General features: G+C 39.1%; 1 protein-coding gene across 8 annotated transcripts in view; it reads right to left on the bottom strand.

Annotated features, from left to right (window-relative positions):
* SASH1 (SAM and SH3 domain containing 1) overlaps window positions 1-18,433 on the bottom strand; it is a 233,322-nt gene that overhangs the window by 88,986 nt on the left and 125,903 nt on the right. For 5 of the 8 annotated variants that reach the window (XM_019746922.2, XM_019746921.2, XM_019746924.2 and 2 more), the window contains exons 3-4: window positions 1,878-1,928; window positions 1,702-1,751 (exon numbers count right to left, since the gene is read on the bottom strand). The exons of the other annotated variants lie outside the window; for them this stretch is intronic. In XM_019746922.2, coding sequence (XP_019602481.2) covers window positions 1,702-1,751; window positions 1,878-1,928 — 101 coding nt within the window. The remainder of the gene's footprint in view (window positions 1-1,701; window positions 1,752-1,877; window positions 1,929-18,433) is intronic. 8 annotated transcript variants of the gene reach the window in all.

Below are 18,433 nucleotides of genomic sequence, written 5' to 3'. Positions count from 1 at the left end.
TGTCACTAGGAAAATGAAGGACAGAAATGTATCAAAACTTACAAATTACTTAGAAACACCTAAGTTTAAGTAAACCACTTAAAAGAACAGAAACAAAATGGCAGTATTACAGATGAAGGGGTTGAGGCTGTCAGTAGCTTTTGTATATGTGTATTTTCCATTTTTTTTGTTAACCTCAGAGGAGGCTGCCAGTCTCTGCCCTGGCCACAAGAGTCATGCCATATTTCACTAAGTGAAGGATATAAACACGGAAAGAATGACTACCCACAAATGAAGGGAAGAAGAAATGCCTACTCTAAGATTAGTACAAATTTGGTGAGTCACTTCCTCTTAGGAGGAAAGACAAACATTTTTTGTTTCCTGAAGGATTCAGAGATTCTGAGAGAATACCTGAGTTCTCAGCCTGAATCACGCCATGTAGGTAAGCAAACTAGGTCAGGTGAACCTACAGCCCGTTCACTCAATACTTCTTCCTGCCCAGGCTCAGTTCAACAGCACTATGGTACCTCCAATTTCAAAATCAATGTCAAGTCAAATTTCTTGGCTATTTCAGCCTCCACATTATTAAGTGGCTGGGAGGATATATGCAACCAAAACAAGGGAAATTCATGCTAATTGCACATTTATCGTCTAACCTTGAGTGGGCAAGGGCCTTGAGTTTCTTTTGCTCATCACCCCCAAGGTTCCTCGATCCTGAACCAAATCTGCTTTGCCTCTTAAACTGAGGGCTGAAGCTTTGGCAAAGACGCCTTTCCCTCCTTGAAGCCGCCTCTGTGCCCGCAGCACACACACGTGGACGGATTAGGCGAAGCTGTGCTGTGAAGTGTATACACACGCTCTCTCAACGTGTGCTTTTCATTCCAGAAATACTTTACTCCTAAACCACTTCTATGCCTCTCTTGGCATGAAACAGTATAAGTGGCCCTATGCCAAAGGAAGTGTCTGTTTAAACATGTGGACTTTCTTAAAATTTCTTTACCTCAGAAGATCATAAATAGAACATTCTGGCATAATTATGATGGAATAAAGTAGAAAAGGGAAAGTTTATAGAAAAAGGGGGGAAAAAAACATTTGTTTTGTTTTTGTTTTGTAAAGTTGCCTAAAAGAAATACTGGAAATACAAGATATAACATAGAATTTTCTACCATGAGAGCAAAAATTACAGAGTCCAAGTTAGGACAAGGAAACCAAAATATTACCTTTAACAGGAAAGGTTAGTGAGCATTTGCCATCTCCTGACACAAGCATTTATTCCTGTTTTAAGGTCACCCATCAAAGCAAAATGCAGAGGAGGGTATTTAAATCATTGTTTTATTCTGGAATGTATTTTACTTTTGTGCCTCACTTCTCTATGACTTTCATCGTATATCAAAAGCTAACATAAGAGAAGGAAGCCCATTTTGGTTGACTGAACGGTCCTTTCCCTTTCTCCATGCTCACTTCCAGGTATTTATTTAGAATTCACTCACAATAAGCAGCGTAAAGTCAGTAACGCTTAGCGGAATCGTTAGGCATCACCCATAGAGTTACAACTGAAAACACACTCTTATCCACTTACAAATATGTACACATGCAACATGTACGGAAAATAACATCACGATCCACATACACACCAAGATCACCCATTTGACTTCCACGAGGATGGACCTAAAAGATACCTACTCAGAAATTCTGATCCTGGGCAAAGGGAGGGAAACTTACTTCCTTTCCACTTCTGGTGTTGACACGGCGCTACAGAAACCAAGCGACTCCTAAGAGAGAAAATTCACAGTGTCAGTACAGGCAGAGCAGCAGGCTTCATCTGATTTGTTCAGAATATCACTTTAAAAAGAAAAAAGGCAGAAGCAAAAATAGGTGATTAAAGTCATTGTGCTTACTTCGATCTGGGACCGCAGCTGAAGTGACGTGGGGCTGGCATCGGGTTTCTCCTAAAACAGAACAGATGCTGGTTTAACGAGACTTCCAAACGTGGCATACACCAGAAAGACAAACAGATATGTAAGAAGAGATGGGGGAATTTGGGAAACGCTAGGGTACAGTGGGAGGAGATGGCGGAGATAAACAGATTTTTCTGGAAAAACTAAAGTGTTTTTTAAGTGACAGCGCTAGTCTCTTAACGTTGAACTGTTTTCCAAACTTCACCACTGGACACTACTGACAATTTATTACAAAAGAAACAACTCTAATCTAATTGAAGGGCACTGACAGTTAATGGGGAAGTAATTCTCTAGATGTGCTTACACTGTGACCAGCACACAGAATTTATGGTATTACATAGACTCATTTGTGTTCAGTTTCTTTTTCAACAACAGTACAGTTCCAATCTGATTTTAAAGTTATGAATACACTCAGGATATTTAGTAATACAGGTAGGGCTAGGTACAAGTATTTTTAGGAAACTGGACAGTTAACTTGATTATTATCTGGGAGCCCTAAAAAAAAACAAAACTCTCACATCCAGTTAAAAGATGAAATAAATGCAAGACAGTACGAGTACACTGAAAAATCATTACGTCATAAAGAAGAAACAGAGGAATCCGAGTTTTAGAGATAAAGCCAGGTAGTACAACACTCTCATTTTACAGTAATAAAGACACTGTAACCCTTTGAAAGAGAAAAAAGAGAAATATATTAAAAATGAGATTTGGCTGCAAAATAGCAACTTGTACTATTAAAAGTGTTAAAATGTACTATGGGAAAATAAGAGTTATACTAGTATATCTGTATTCCTCATAAGAAGAGATAAATTCTAACTCTAAAGGGCGCTGAAGTAGAGGTCCTCATCAAAGTGTGGTCCCCAGTTCAGGAATGTCCCCCACCTGATCAAGCGGTAAACAAGACGATGGGCAGTTTTAGAGGATAAGGTAACATCTCTAACATTATACACATACACGTCTGACATATCAGGTTAATTATGAGTTTTCCGATAATCCCATCGTGTACATGCTTCAGGATTGCGCATGTATGAGATATAAAGCTTGTTTTGTTAGTCTCAGCGAACATTCAGGAAACGGAAACAGATCATCTCAAATTATGAATTCTCACTTGCATCTAAGTGTTCAGTTTATTAAAACTGCCTATTTCACCATTAGCACAATTACAAAACTAGAGCAATGTTTTAAGAACTTAGCAATGAAATATTTAAAAAATTGTAACTCAGAATAAATTCATAAATGTAAATAGGTAATAGGAATCCAGTACAAATATAGACTATGAAAGGAATGTGCTGGGTTGAGTCAATCTGAGAATGGGATGGTTTTTTGGACAAGACTGACAGAGCAAAGAGTTTAAATGGACTGGCAACACCTCACCCCTGGTCCCAAGACCTTATTTATTATGAAAAAATAGTGTGGCATGAAGCCCCATAGAATTCTGGTTAACATCCTGGCTTTTATTGCCACCTTTGTCATTACAGGATAAATTATATTTCTGATGCTAACTTGATAAACCATTTTTCCAAAACAATGTATGGAAACATTTGAATTATATTCCAGTTGTAATTGGAGTCAGACTCAGGTGTAATCAATAAAAGGGATATGCATTTTGGAGGTGCCGGTGTGTTGACCAATCATGATGCCCTCACAGCTAACTGCTTAGCATCTCGTAAAGAAATGTACGAACTTAAACAACAGGAGGTAAGCAAAGGTAGAGTTTGCAAGTTTTTCACTTTAAATCAGTATGGAAGCCTCAGCGTGATAATAAAACTCTATCAGTTTCTGACATTTTCTCTGAAATTGCCCCTTTAACACCAAACTCCAGTTCACCTCCTTCCATAACCATCCAAAAAAAAAAAAAAAAGCCTGATTCAACTCTCTCCCTTCTCAGTTCTTAACTTTTCTTCAAACTCTAAACCTCTGCCTCACTAGTAATACTCCACAATAGGGCATTTTCTGCTAGTATTGTATATTTTATCTGCATTTTTCTAATACAATTTTTTATTGAGTGTATAGTTTGTCGCTCAATATCATAAACATAACATTCATGGTATATTCTACAAAATGTACCTGTTCCTGCACACAAAACAGGTGCTTGTTAATAACCATAATAAATGTTTGATGATCAGGAGGTAACATTCTAAACAATTCATCTTCACATGTTAGTTACCTATAATAGACATTTGACTGTGTTTTAGCTACTTTTTAGGAAATTGCTAGGGGTGTAGTTTGATATATAATGTATTACAACTCATCCCTTTAAAATAATGGACCCAGTTAATGTTTCCATGCAGAACATCTGGTTTATCAGGAACAGGAGATGTTAAACAGGAGAGTTGGCACAGTGATGTTTCCGTTTAGTTTTGTTTTGTTTTTCCAGAACATGTCACAAAATGTTTTTCAGAGCAAATATTAATTTCATCTCTTAAGACTATCATCGTTAAGAAGCATTTCTTAGAGTACCACATCCTAAAGTAAAAATACTACACAAATGAGAAGAAGCTTCTAAAATTATCCACTAAGTTGAGGACCTATCTGATGCTTGAAGAGAAAACAGAATGGACTATCGGCAGAATTCCATTATTATGTGACACTGATGGATGTCATATGACATCAATGACAAAAGTGCAGAGTAATTACCAATTACAATCATGTAAGTGTGAATATGCTATGTTTAAGACATAAAAATATATAATAAAAAATATAACAAACCCTTAAGGACCCACCATTGAGTCTGAGAAATTACAAATAGAGTTAAAGCTAGCAGGTGTTCTGATATACACTTGGACACAACACCTGTGTGCAGAGTATGAAACAAGTGTTGATAGAATTGTCATATAAAAAAAAAAAGAATTGTCATATATATATAGTGCCAAAAAATGTATACACATTTTAAGAAAGGAAAACTGCACTAAAATTATAATAGTATATACTGATAATAAAAGATGAGTATAAGTCACGTTTGACTTCTGCGATTACAAGAGGTGGTCAGAGGGGTTACCATCAGCGTCCAGACACTTCTGATTACAGCAAACTACTGCTTGAGCAATGTTGACCAAAGTGTCCCCTTGTATATATTTTTTTGGCACGCCTGGTATATATGGAAGTGCTAGACACCGTTTTATTCTGTTTATCATGGAAAATAAACTGGATTTTTTTTCATGGCACAATGTGCAGTGGAAAACCAAGATGGAATGAGACCGAGGTAACACCAGCTATATGTGCAGCAAAAAAGGGTGTTGCTCACATAATAAAGAAGCAGGAATTCAGCTCAGAATGGAGAAAGATTCCTTGACACTGCCCTTCCGGTTCAGTCTACACACTAGGCCATCTCCTTCTCTGCTTCCAAATCAACCCGCATAATGACAGAAAGGGGCAGGAAGCCATGGTTCTGGAGTTCCGGCAAGAGAAGGGCGTTCTAATGAAGGGGGAATGTGAAGTAAGAAGTAAAGAGATGCGCCTGATTGCCAGCCACAAACTACTTCATTCCGGGAATAATTGACGGTCCACAATATAACTCCTGACTTGGAAGTCATCGTGTTCATGGAAACAGTAAAAATTGTGAATACCCTCAAAACACAAGTCACTGAGTACAGATGTACCCTTTGGGCATGTTATGAAAAGAAATGATCACTGAGAAAAAAGATTCTTTTCTCCCGATGAACATATTCTGACTGTTCTCTCCCTCAGTAACATATGCAGCAGTTTCTACTGCTGTGCCACAAATCATCCCAAACTTAGTCACAAAACCAACAAGCATTTTATTATGCTCACAGATTCAGTGGATAAGAATTCAGAAAGGGGACAGTAGGAAAGGCTCCTTGGTGTCTGGGGCCTCCGCTGGGAAGATTCAAAGGGTGGGGGTCACTTAATGGATGGGGCCAGCATCACTGGAAAGCTTCCTTCTCACTCACCTGTCTGGAGGCTGATGCTGGCTAACAAGTGGGCCCTAAGCAGGGGCTGTCAGTGGGGACATCTATGCAGGGGTGTTCCATGTAGCTGTTGGACTTTCTCAGAGCAGGATGTTGGGTTTCAAGAGCGAGCATGCCAAGAGAGTCAGGCAGAAGCTGCATTACCTTTCTTAATACAGCGTCATATGCTGTTACTTCCGCCGGAGTCCCAAGCCCTCCCAGATGGAAGAGGGAACACAGCCCCCATCCATCAGTGGGAGGAGTGCCAAGGTCCCACGGTAAGAAGAGCCTTGGGATGGGAGATATCCTTATGGCCCACTTTGGAAACTACAGTCTGCCATACTGACTGCCAAGGAGATGGGAGCTCACCTAAGTTTTCAAAATGAGGAATGAGATGGGACCATTTATTTATTCATGATAATGTCCATGAGGATTCTCTTGTGATTTTTAGTTTACTCAAGTAGCATACGCGTATCTTGGCAATGTATTTCAACCTTAACCTATTACTTAAAAGTTGACATATCACACTGTTTCAGGCTAACCTTATTCTCTCTGTCTTATTTCAAATGTATTATAGAAAATCTCAAATACACAAAAGTCAAGAGAACTGTATAATGAACTTCCAAATCCCTATTACCCAGCTTCAAAACTTATCTACTCACGGTTAATTTTGTTTTATGTATTCCTTCACCCATGCTTCAGCTCCATCCCATTTTATTTGGAAGAAAACCCCAGATACCATATCATGAATTATCACCATTTTCAACGTTATGGTTTAGCTATCAGGGTTTCTTAAGTCCTAACTGTGGCTCAACCTCGAGCAAATGGCACAGTCATCAAGAATTTGACTCTTTAGTCATTGCAAAAAAAATCATATTCAACAAATTTAGATATTCCATCTCAATACTGCAAAAGAACATGAAGAAATGCATTCAAAATTGAACACAACCAAAGAGTTCACTAGAAAAGCACTCACTATTTCCCAAGTATAAATATATCATCCTAACATTTTTTGAGTAGGATATGCTCATTGACTTTGCACTTTGCAGAGTATGCTAAGCAGTATTTAGTGAGAAATAACACTAAAATTTGGTCACGTTCAAAGTCTCGTCCATGTTCCATATCCAGAGAAATACACAACACTAGTGGCTGAACCTGAACTTATAACTGTAAGCTAGGCATTATGACTTAAATTTTTAAAAATACATTTAAAATGTAAGTAGATGCATGAAATTTGATCTGTAGATTAAACTATTCATCCTTAAGCCACATTTGGATACCTTAGTTAAGAATGACAAATATTATTAACATTACAAACGCTTAAGGAACGTCCCTAACAATGAAATATAACAGTAAAAAACAAACCAAAATATATAATAAATATAGGCCAGCACACGCACACACAGGAAAAGGTCTGAGGATATGCACCAAATGTTAACGGTAACCTATGCTTCCATTCTGTTTGTACTTTTTATAAGCATGTAATCTTGCATTACTTTCATTATTTTTTTCCTAACGAGATCAGCTTAAAAATCTCCAGATCCTATATAGGGTTTTAAATTATCTACACGTATATGTTTATAAATGTATGTGAAAATATCTGCAAGGATTCCCACATATTAATGCTTATTTCTGCAAAGGTCACTTAATTTCTCAATTTTTAACATATTTTCCAAACATGTATTACTTTTATATTTTTCAAAAAACATTATATAAGTCCCCCAAAATTAAATTTGATAATATCTTTAGTTGTACCCAACAATTACACTAAAAAAACTTAAGAAATATTAAAACTAAGAAACTTAAGGCCTGGGATGATAATGGAAAGGTCTACACCTCTCAGCAAATGAGAGCTGACAAGGGCAAGATGAGAAACCGCCGTCGTATCCAGCGCAGGGAACCTTGCATCATCTATAATGAGGACAACGGCATTATCAGAGCCTTCGGAAGTGTCCCTGGAACGACTGTGCTTAATTAACATAAGCAAACTGAACACTTGGAAATTTGCTCCTGGTGAGCATGTGGGGCGTTTCTGCATTTGGACTGACAGCGCTTTCCACAAGTTGGATGGTCTGTGTGGGGCTTGACGTAACGCTGTCTCCCCTCAAGAGTAACTACAACCTTCCCAGACACAAGTTAGATGGTCTGAGTGGCTCTTGGTGTAATGCTGCCTCCCCTCGTGAGTAACTACAACCTTCCCAGACACAAGTTGGATGGTCTGAGTGGCGCTTGGCATAACGCTGCCTCCCCTCAAGAGTAACTACAACCTTCCCACACACAAGACACTCAATACAGACCTGAGCAGACTATTGAAAAGCCCAGAGACCCACAGAGGCTTCCGAGCAGCACAAAAGAAGATTCATCGCAGTCCTGATGAAAAATCCACTGAAAAACCTCAGAATCAGGTTGAAGCTATACCCACATGCAAAGACCATGTGCCGGAACACCATTCTTCACCGGGGCGAGAACCACAGCTCCAGGGAATAAAGCAGCAGCAACGCTAGAAGCAAAACCACATGAGAAGGGGGTTCCATGCAAGAAGCCTGTGGTGGGGAAGAAAGGAAAGGCTGGTGGCATTAGGAAGCAGAAGAAGCCTCTGGTGGGGAAAAAGCCTGCAGCTACCAAGAAACCAGCAGCTGAGAAAGAAAGCTCAGAGAAAAGAAAACAAGCACAAACGAAAAGAAGCATAAACTAAAATTTGTTAATTCCGTAAAGGTCAAATCACTTTGGACAGCTAATTTAGAATAAAAACCTGATCAAATAGAGAAAAAAATATTAAGGAATTTCTCAAATAAGGTCATGCCCTGTGTTAAAATACTTTGAGGTGTTAAAATTTATCATAGAAAACTGCATGAATTTTAAGATTAATAGTGAAGGTCCACGATGATTTCAGAAATCATCTCATATTCCTATTTTGAGTGAAAGAGACTAAACTATAGTACTATACAGCTGTTGTTTTTTTAAAGGAATCAGATGTCAAAAAAAATTACTGAGGGACCTCAAATCCATTTCTTCTCAACTTGAACAATCTCTGGAAACAATAATTCCCTAAATGTTTATTATGTCTAACATACAAGCAAAGAAAAGAACAAATGTTTCTAGATTAAATCAGTGGTTTGCCAAAAATCAAAGTATATGAACACGTGTGTGCTTCCACCTGCAGGTACGCACATCGACTTACAATAACAGGGACAGTCAAATATAAGACTGAGCTTTGACCCTAAATGACAACATTTTCACTCTAAAGTGTTACAACCCATTGTGTTATACTCCAGAATCAAACACCCACTCGGGGCGGAGTAAAGTCCTGGAAAACAAATATCGTGCCCTCATTCCCACTCCAGCTTTGTTTCCAACTTCTTGTGGAAATCCACACCTCTCCCTCCCTTCATGCTGCCTGCCAGTGCTCAAAGCCAAATGAACGTTACAGCTGGAAGAGCAGAAGGGATAAACCCCCTCTCTTGTTCCCAAAGCAGAGAGGAAGAACACTAGGTGCCTACCAGCCCAGCTCAGCCAAGTTCTCCTCCTCCACCCTGAGTACAGGACGGAGGAGGTGGAAAAAGCAAGAGGGCTTAGCAACATTCAGCCTGAATATAAAACACCACATGCTATGACTAACTGATTTCACTAATGGAGGGAACCGAGCTCTGAACTGCTGGGGGAAACTGCTGCTGCTGGTAGATTTAAAAACTCATATGGCATCTGCCACTTTACACGAAGACCAACGTCGTGGTATCTCCCACTTGGCAAAGTATGTTTCTCTCGTGTCTGATTTCTCCATCCTGGCCCATCAATAGGGCATGCGTTCGTTTTAGCAGTATTAAAACCTCAACATTTTCTTGTGAGTCTTCTCACTCCTCATCAAATCAGCTACCAGAAGCCATTGCTTCTTCCTTCACAAGGTTTCCTGCATCCATTCAACCCAGTCCTTTCCCACAGACATCAGCTTCTCCACGCCCCTTTACCTCACAGGTACCTGGACCACCACTGTGGAGAGGAGTGGGAGGTACTAACTGCCAGCGAGGAGCACGACTTCCAGTCCTACTCCCACGGTAGAGAAACTTCAGTCCTCGGTTTGGTTTGGTTTGGTTTTTTCAATGGCAAAGAAAGAGAAATGAACTGTTTGATTATCTTTAGGTTCCTTTTGGAATCTACGATGCGGTGTCACATCCATCCAATCACTATTGTCAAATCCTCTTGAACTACTATTCTACGTCCCTCCTGTTTAAAGTGTGGTTCATGCATCATGGGCATTAGAATCACCTAGGGCTTGTTATAAAGGGAAGGAAAGGTCTTTCCACCAACTGGCCGGATCATAATAAACCGTCTTCTGAGAGAACGGGTCCTGGGTCCCTGTCCTTTGAGTGTATGCTGTCCCGGTGTTACACTTTTGCTCATGCTGCTTGGAATATCCTTCTTCTTCCCATCCATCCAAATCCTACTCATCCTTTAGATCCAACTCCAAACACGCCTCCTGTTCAACCTTCCCTGTCTACCTGGGCTTTAAATGATATGCCTGAGTTTGGTCACAACAGTAACTCGCTACACTGTTTATTTGTCAACTGCACCTAAATCCAACAAAAACTATTTAGCACTAATACTAATGTACCAGACCCCACTTGAAGTGCTAACGAGGCAGCAGTGAACAAGACAAGGGTCTCTCCCCTCCAGGATGTTACTAGATAAAGCCTTGCACAGGCTTTATGCACAAGACAAGTGCTTGATGGGTATCTATTGGTTTGATTTGTTTAAATTGGATCACTCTGTCGGTAATTCTGACTCTTCTATAATTTCTGTTTGCAATTTCACTGATGGGGACGTGCATTCTCATGTTTTGATTCGGGATTTACTTTTGGGTTACAGAGTTACATTGGTAAGTAAAAGTAATTTCAGCAAATATTTTTAAAAAGATCTACAACTTAAATCTATAAGAGCTGAAAATAAAATGTCGTGGTGTTTAATCACCTTTTTGGTAAAATCTGCAGGGGACTGTGTGCTCTGACTCCAACCTTACTCCTTTTCATCTTTTCATGTCTCGTTGCACCTACACCCTTCATAATTCAAACAGGAAATGTTGGTCACTTTTCTGGCTCCCGTAAGCTCATGGTCTGACATATGAAAATTTTTTCTAACGACTGAATGGGAATGGAAAAGTACTCTTATCTCACCACATCAAAGAAGAAAAGTTCCAAGGCATAAAAATTTTTTCACAGTTGAACGCTATTCCACTAATTGCAACATTAAAACTTATCCACAATTAACAGATCAGTAACCAGAAGTGGCAATCTCCACCTTACCTTAATGCTCTGTGATAAAATAACGGAGTCTTCTTGCATTAGCCTATGTTCTGCAAATATCCATTACATATTTATCAGACCTTACCATGTTCCAAAAAAAAAAGGTTTAAAATGGCTTATAAAACTTAAGTTCAATGTAACACAATATAGTTTTAAAAAAATAAAAATAAAAACTAGTGTAAATGATACTGGAGGGGGTGGAGGAATCAAGACTGTATAGTAAAACTGGTCCAGGAATTAGGTTAGTTCCCACAAGGTGGGCCATGAAATCCAAAACTAGACATGGACCACACATGTGAGGCCAAGCTTTCTAACATTTAAAGCAAAGAAGGAAACATGACGAGTTTACAAGATCGATGCTAACCGTACTTTTGTGTTTAAAGGTATTCACAAGAGTCAGGACTATTTCTGTGAGTGAGAATTTCTCCTCTGGATTTTGGCAAAGAGGACCTTATATTACACTGAAGGATATCATGAGCAAGTCCCCGAAGAACTCATTTTGCCCCCTAAACACTGTAACGCTCAGCAAAGCTGGACGTAGGGCTGAGATCCCCTGGTGAAAACTGAGGGAGCTCCCAAGGCCCCCCCCCCCCCGAAGCACAGAGTCCCCTACCTATTGGAAGGAGTCATACAAGTGCCAGGGCAAGGGCAGAACTCAGTCTGTGGAGACAGCAGGGTGAGTCCTGCCATCTTGAGGCATGGCTGTGGCTGTGGTAAAATGGGAAGCACATGGGAGTCAGTAGATGCTAGATGAATTGGTTAAATTCAGGGATAATTTGAATTGAAGAGTGTTGAGCTTAGGGCTCTCGTGCCTCATTCCAAACAAGGTAGTATGATTCCTTGAACTCTAAACTGACCTAGGGAACAATGTACTAGATCTTTTAGGCTATCACTTTTATAGTATTGAGAACATACCAGGTACCAAACATCTTGTACGGACATAGAAATGAATAAGACCTAGACCATCATGTGCCAACAGACCATTTCGGTAAGGTGAGTCAGGTAAGAAGAATGCACCTTTTACTACGAACAAAACTAACCCAAGAGTGTCATGACATATAAATGTAACAATCAATAGGCATAGTGTCAGTAAACACATTTAAATTATCCTTAAAAATAAATCTATCAATTTGTAGAATTCAATTTTTCATTTTACTAGCAGGCCGTGGCTTATTGACACTAACATACAAATGGCCTCTGCATTTCCCAGTGGTGGACATGACATCCGGCTACTCGAGGTGGTGTCACCATCCACTGAGTCCACCAAACCTCACTTGCTGAGAACAGTGTGGAGTGATCCACATGGTTCCACACTGAGAACCAAGCGATCTCCTGAGTACATCTGGCAGCTGATAAACACGAGACAAAAGTGACAGGAAGAACTAAATGACCCTACTTACTCTCGCTTTCCTTTCTGTTTCTCCTCATCTCCTCTTTCATCTCCTCATCCCTTCATTTTAAAAATAGTTATTGAACGCATACCATACGCTAAGCACTGTTCTAGTCAGTGAGCATAAAACAGTGAAAAACTCAAGTCACTGCCTTCACGGGGCTTCCATTCTAGTGATTTCTAAAGTCACTCGTGGGGATCACTTGCACTTAATGTCTAAATCACAGGTCCCTCTGTTCTGGCACCAGGCAGATGACATCCGGATAGCTGTGCTCAGCTCTAGATGCTACGCTTTCCAGATGATAATGACAACCAGGAGAACCTTCACTAGTGCGGTGCCTGGAAATGGGATCATATAAACAGGATCAATTGCAGGAACTGGGCTGTTTACTTAGAGGAGGGAAGGAAAATACAAACATGTGAAAGGCTTCAGGGAGCAGAGGCCAGACAGCTGCCTGGAGCAGTTTCCCATGGTGACCCATGGCCTGGCCGCACCCTGCACAGTGGGGACGTTGGGGACAATTAAGGTCGGACAATTACATTCGCGAACTCATCCTAGAAAAAGTGCTACATACCTCACTGCTGAATATCACTACAGTCACCTTCGAAGGGTTCCCCTTTGGAAGCTATGCACCAATGCCAGCGCCTAGTCCACCCTTCAAAGCAATTTTGGAACTCTTTTTCTGGAATGGCCATCAGAGCTGTCGTTGTATTATCCTTGACGTCCTGAATGTCACCAAAATGTCTTCCTTTCAATATTTCCTTTATGTTTGGGTAAAGAATGAAGTCATTGGGGGTCAGATCAAGTGAGTAGGGAGGGTATTTCAACAGTTATTTGTTTACTGGCTAAAAACTCCCTCACAGACAGTGCCGTGTGAGCTGGTTCATTGTCATGATACAAGAGCCATGAATTGGTGAAAAGTTCAGGTCGTCTAACTTTTTCACGCATCCTTTTCAGCACCTCCAAATAGTAAACTTGGTTAACTGTTTGTCCAGTTGGTACAAATTCATAATGAATAATCCTTCTGATATCAAAAAAGGTTAGCAACATCATTGCAACTAGTTAGCGAACTTAATTGTCAGGCCTCGTACAGCAGAGGCGGGTGGGCAACTGAGTGCTGAAGTGTGTGCCACCATTGTGTTCACTGCCCGAAGGAATCACGTGTTAAGATCCCACCCTGGGCCAGCACTACAGGAAGTCCTAGAAAAATGGTTCTCAAACTTAGTACAGGAGTACCTCGGTTTTCGAAAGTCTCTGTTGACGAACATTTCAGTTTACAAATGCCATAAACCCAGAAGTAAATTCTTCAGTTTTCAAACACGCTTTGGAAGTCAAACATGTCACACGGCTTCGCTCAGTGCAAGATTCTGAAGCCTAGCTGTCGGCGGTTTTCGAGCGTTTCAGAACTCGAGTGGTCTTCCAGAACGGATTACGTTAGAACACCGAGGTACCACTGTACACTGTAATAACCCGGAGGGCTTACTCGGCACAGAGTGCTGCGTCCCTTCCCCAGAGTTTCAGATTCGGTCCATTTTGGGTGGGTCCTGATAAACTGCATTGTCTACCAAGTTCCCAGGTGATTGATGCTGATGCTGCTGGCTGGGGAGCCACACTCTGAGAACGGCTGCCTCAGACGAGGCTGCTCACAGCTGCCTCTAGTCTGGATTCAACGGTCTGGAAGTTGAAGGGATTAATATATCCTGAGCCACACCTGAACTCTGACCTGGTCTTCAGTATTCTAGAAAGAGATCATCAAGGCTAATGATTTTAAAGTAAAAGGAAAAAGATGGGCTCATTATTATTAAAAAAAAAAAAAAAAGGCAAATAAAGCCTGCTGTCCAAACTAGGATAAATTACTTACAATATGTGAAATCCACATCACTGGAGGATTCAAGCACAACCACAGGCCCATCTGCTGCCTGGGATGGGGTTATTTCAAGAACTGGTTCAGACCTCTGACTACTGGCATTCTATTACTGGAAATCAAATAAGATTTTGTGGGATAACTTGCCTTCTACATTACATTTTAATTAATGGCAAAATGAACTACAAGTCCTAACCCAATAACTCAAACAATTTAGGATGGATAACCTTCAGCCTTCAGAAGTTGGTGACAGCCTGTAACTGAACAAATAGTCATGTGCTCATTTGTTCAAGCAAAACTTCCTAAGTATCAACTCTATAATTAATAGACATGCTGGGTCCTGGGAGTATAATGAATAGCCATCACCCTTCAGGATCTCATGGTCAAGTAACCCATATTATCATATAAATAACATCTGCAACTGATCAGTAAGCAAATTGGGTATCAGAAATGGGTATCAGACTACGTACAAAATTATGTAGTCTGGCCAAATCGGAGATGCTAAATTTTAATGATCATCTAATAAACTGGGTCACACTTTGTCATAATTTAGTGCATTATTGTTGTTGTCTTTGCAGCTATAAAATGAAATGGTGCTATCATGACACTGAAACAATTCTTTCTTAGTCTTTGAATCGTATTTTCAAACCATCTTTAAAACTTTTGTAACCATCTTAAAGAGCTTCAAAATCAATGACAGTCTGGTGCATGCTGAAATCATCAGCCACAAACTTTTACTTCAAAAATAATTGAACTTTTCAATAGTATTACTTAATGATGTAAAACATTTTAAAATATATGAATAGATGTCAGTATTTGAGAAAGTAAGGATAAAATAAAATTGGGATCTAAGAAAGTTGAGATAAATGCCAAATTTTAGCCCACAGCAAACTTTTCCTGATGTATGATAAATGCTACAAAAATCAAGTTTATAATGGAAACACAGGCAGACTAAGCCCCAATGTAATAATAGACATAAATAATATGTTTCTGTTCTTGTATAGTGATTTTCCTCCCTTCTGAGCATTAATCTTTGAATGACTACCCTATAAATTATTGAACTTAGTTCAAAAGCAAATGAAATTTAAAATACCCATTTATTGAATGGCTAAAGTGCCATGTTGAAATTACTGTGATTTATCTGTTTCTTTAACAGTTACTGTAGCAAACGTACTTCATTGCTCAAAATTATTACCTGGTTGCATAGTTTACTCTGGTTTAAACATAAATCTACCTCCCTGTACAGAACAGCAGCTGTATGTCAGGCTCTCATTCGTCGTTCATTCATTCACAACCACGAGGCCCCACTTTTTCTTTCTACAACCTGTGGGTGTTACCTATACCAACCCTGAGTACATATAGATAGCACTAGATTTGCTTTTGTTTTTGTTTTGCATAAAACCTACTCTGGAAGTTTTTTAAATCTTTTTTTATAGCTTCTTTATTATGATGATTATTAGTTTCAGGTGTACAAAACATAATGATTAGACATTTACACCCCTCACAAAGCGATAACCCCAACAAGTCTACTACTCATGACACCACATATAGCTATTGCAATACCACTGACTATACTCCCTATGCTATTTACATCCTGTGACTGTGTGTGTGTGTATGTATAGTTTTTTAAAATTATAGTTGACATTCAATATTATTTTATATTAGTTTCAGGTGTACAGTGCAGTGGTTAGGTATTTATATAATTTATACAGTGCTACCCCAATAAGTCTAGTACCCATCTGACACCATACAGTTTTTACGTTATTGACTATATTCCCTATACTGTATTTCACATCCCCATGACTATTTTGTAACTACCAATTTGTACTTCTAATCCCTTCACCTTTCTTACCCATCTCCCCATCTTGCAATTATTAATTTGTTCTCTGTATCTATGAGTCTATTTCTGTTTTGTTTGTTCGCTTATTCGGTTCTTTAGATTCCACATACATATAAGTGAGATCATATGGTATTTGTCTTTCTCAGTCTGACTTATTTCACTTAGCATAATAATCTCTAGGTCCATTCAGGTTGTTGCAAATAGTACGATTCTGTTCTTTTTTATGGCAGAGTAATACTCCATCGTATACATGTACCACAATTTCTTTATCCAACAGTCTATTGATGAGCATTTTCAATAGTCTACTGATGGGCATTTTGGTTGTTTCCATATCTTGGCTATTGTGAAGAGTGCTACAGTAAACTAATTTTTTCAAATTAGTGCTGTGGATTTTTATGGATAAATATCCAGGAGTAGAATTGTTGGTTCATAATGTAGTTCTATTTTTAATTTTTTTGAGGAACATCCATACTATTTTCCATAATGGCTACACCAATTTGTAATCCCACCAACAGCACTAGGGTTCCTTTCTCTCCACATCCTCACCAACACTTGTTTGTTGATTTACTGATGATAGCCATTCTGACAGGAGTAAGGTGGTATCCCATTGAGGTTTTAATTTGCATTTCTCTTATGATTAGTGATGTTGAGTATCTTTTCATATGTCTATTGGCCATCTGTGTGTCCTCTTTGGAGAAATGTTTCTTCATGTCCTCTGCCCATTTTTCAATTAGATTGTTTGGGGGTTTTTTTTTGTGTTGAGCTGTGTGTTTTTTAAATAAATTTTGCACATTGACCCCTTATCAGATGTATCATTGGCAAATATCTTCTCCCATTCAGTAAGATGTCTTTTTGTTTTGTTGACGGTTTCCTTTACTGTGAAAGAACTTTTTAGATTGATGTAGCCCCATTTCTTTATTTTTTCTTTTGTTTCCCTTGTCCAAGGAGATCTATCGGTAAAAATATTACTAAGGATAATGTCTGAGAATTTACTTCGTATATTTTCCTCTAGGCGTTTTATGGTTTTGGGTCTTACATTTAAGTCTTTAATCCATTTTGAGTTTATTCTTATATATGCTGTAAGAAGGTGGTCCGGTTTTATTTTTTTGCATGTTATCTATTCAGTTTTCCCAGCACCATTTATTGAATAAACAGTCTGTACCCCAGTGTAAATTCTTGCTTCCTTTGTCATAGATTAAATGACCACATAGGCATGGATTTATTTCTGGGCTTCCTATTCTGTTCCATTCATCTATGTGTCTGTTTTTATGTCAGTACCATGCTGTTGTGATTACTATGGCCTTGTAGTATAATTTGATATCAGGTAGTGTGATACCTCCAGTTTTGTTCTTCTTTCTCAGGATTGCTACAGCTGTTCAGGGATTTTTATGGTTCCATATAAATTTTAGGATTATTCATCCTAGTTCTGTGAAAAATGCCATTGGTATTTTGATAAGGACTGCACCGAATCTATAAATTGCTTTGGGCAGTATGGACATTTTTAACTATTAGGTTGGTGCAAAAGTAACTGCGGTTTAAAAGGTTAAAAATAATTGCAAAAACTGCAATTATTTTTGCACCAACCTAATATGTATATTAATTCTTCCTATCCGTGAGCATGGTATATGAGTATGTTTCCATGTACTTATAGATAGCACTCATATTTTGGAAACCAACTGAATTCACGTGCACCATGATTACTACAGAGGTGGTAGGGGCAAGCTGGAGTACCATTTTACAAGGTCACTTACCACACTCACATGCTAATTTGTACTCTATTGGCTCTGGAAGCTCAAACACTGAAGTCACTAAAGGCGGCCCTGTCTGTAAAACTGATGTATTTCGTGGGCGTTACCATTGTAGGCACTGCGATCACAGCAACTGGGCCGCTGCCGCTGTAGTTGGGGAGAGAGACGCTGGTTGAAAATCCAACTCTTCACACACACAAGATGAGGGCCTCCTCATTTCCCTTCTCATGATTTGGCTGATGAAGAAGTTGGGAGAAACACATATTCTCCACCTAGAGAAAATTTTACCACATACATAATAATGGAGCAAATGGCTCAATATACAAAGTGCTGAAAAGTAAGTAAGAAAATTCCTACTTTAAAAAGAAAACTGGGCCATTGACTTTAAGAGACAAGTCACAGAAATAAAGATATAAAAATATATATGTTCTTGGTAATAATCAAAGAA

This window comes from Rhinolophus sinicus, linkage group LG05 (genome assembly GCF_036562045.2).
Source record: "Rhinolophus sinicus isolate RSC01 linkage group LG05, ASM3656204v1, whole genome shotgun sequence".
In the NCBI taxonomy this organism is placed as follows: domain Eukaryota; kingdom Metazoa; phylum Chordata; class Mammalia; order Chiroptera; family Rhinolophidae; genus Rhinolophus; species Rhinolophus sinicus.
The sequence above is the reverse complement of the archived record's forward strand: the minus strand, read 5'-3'. Positions and strand labels throughout refer to the sequence as shown.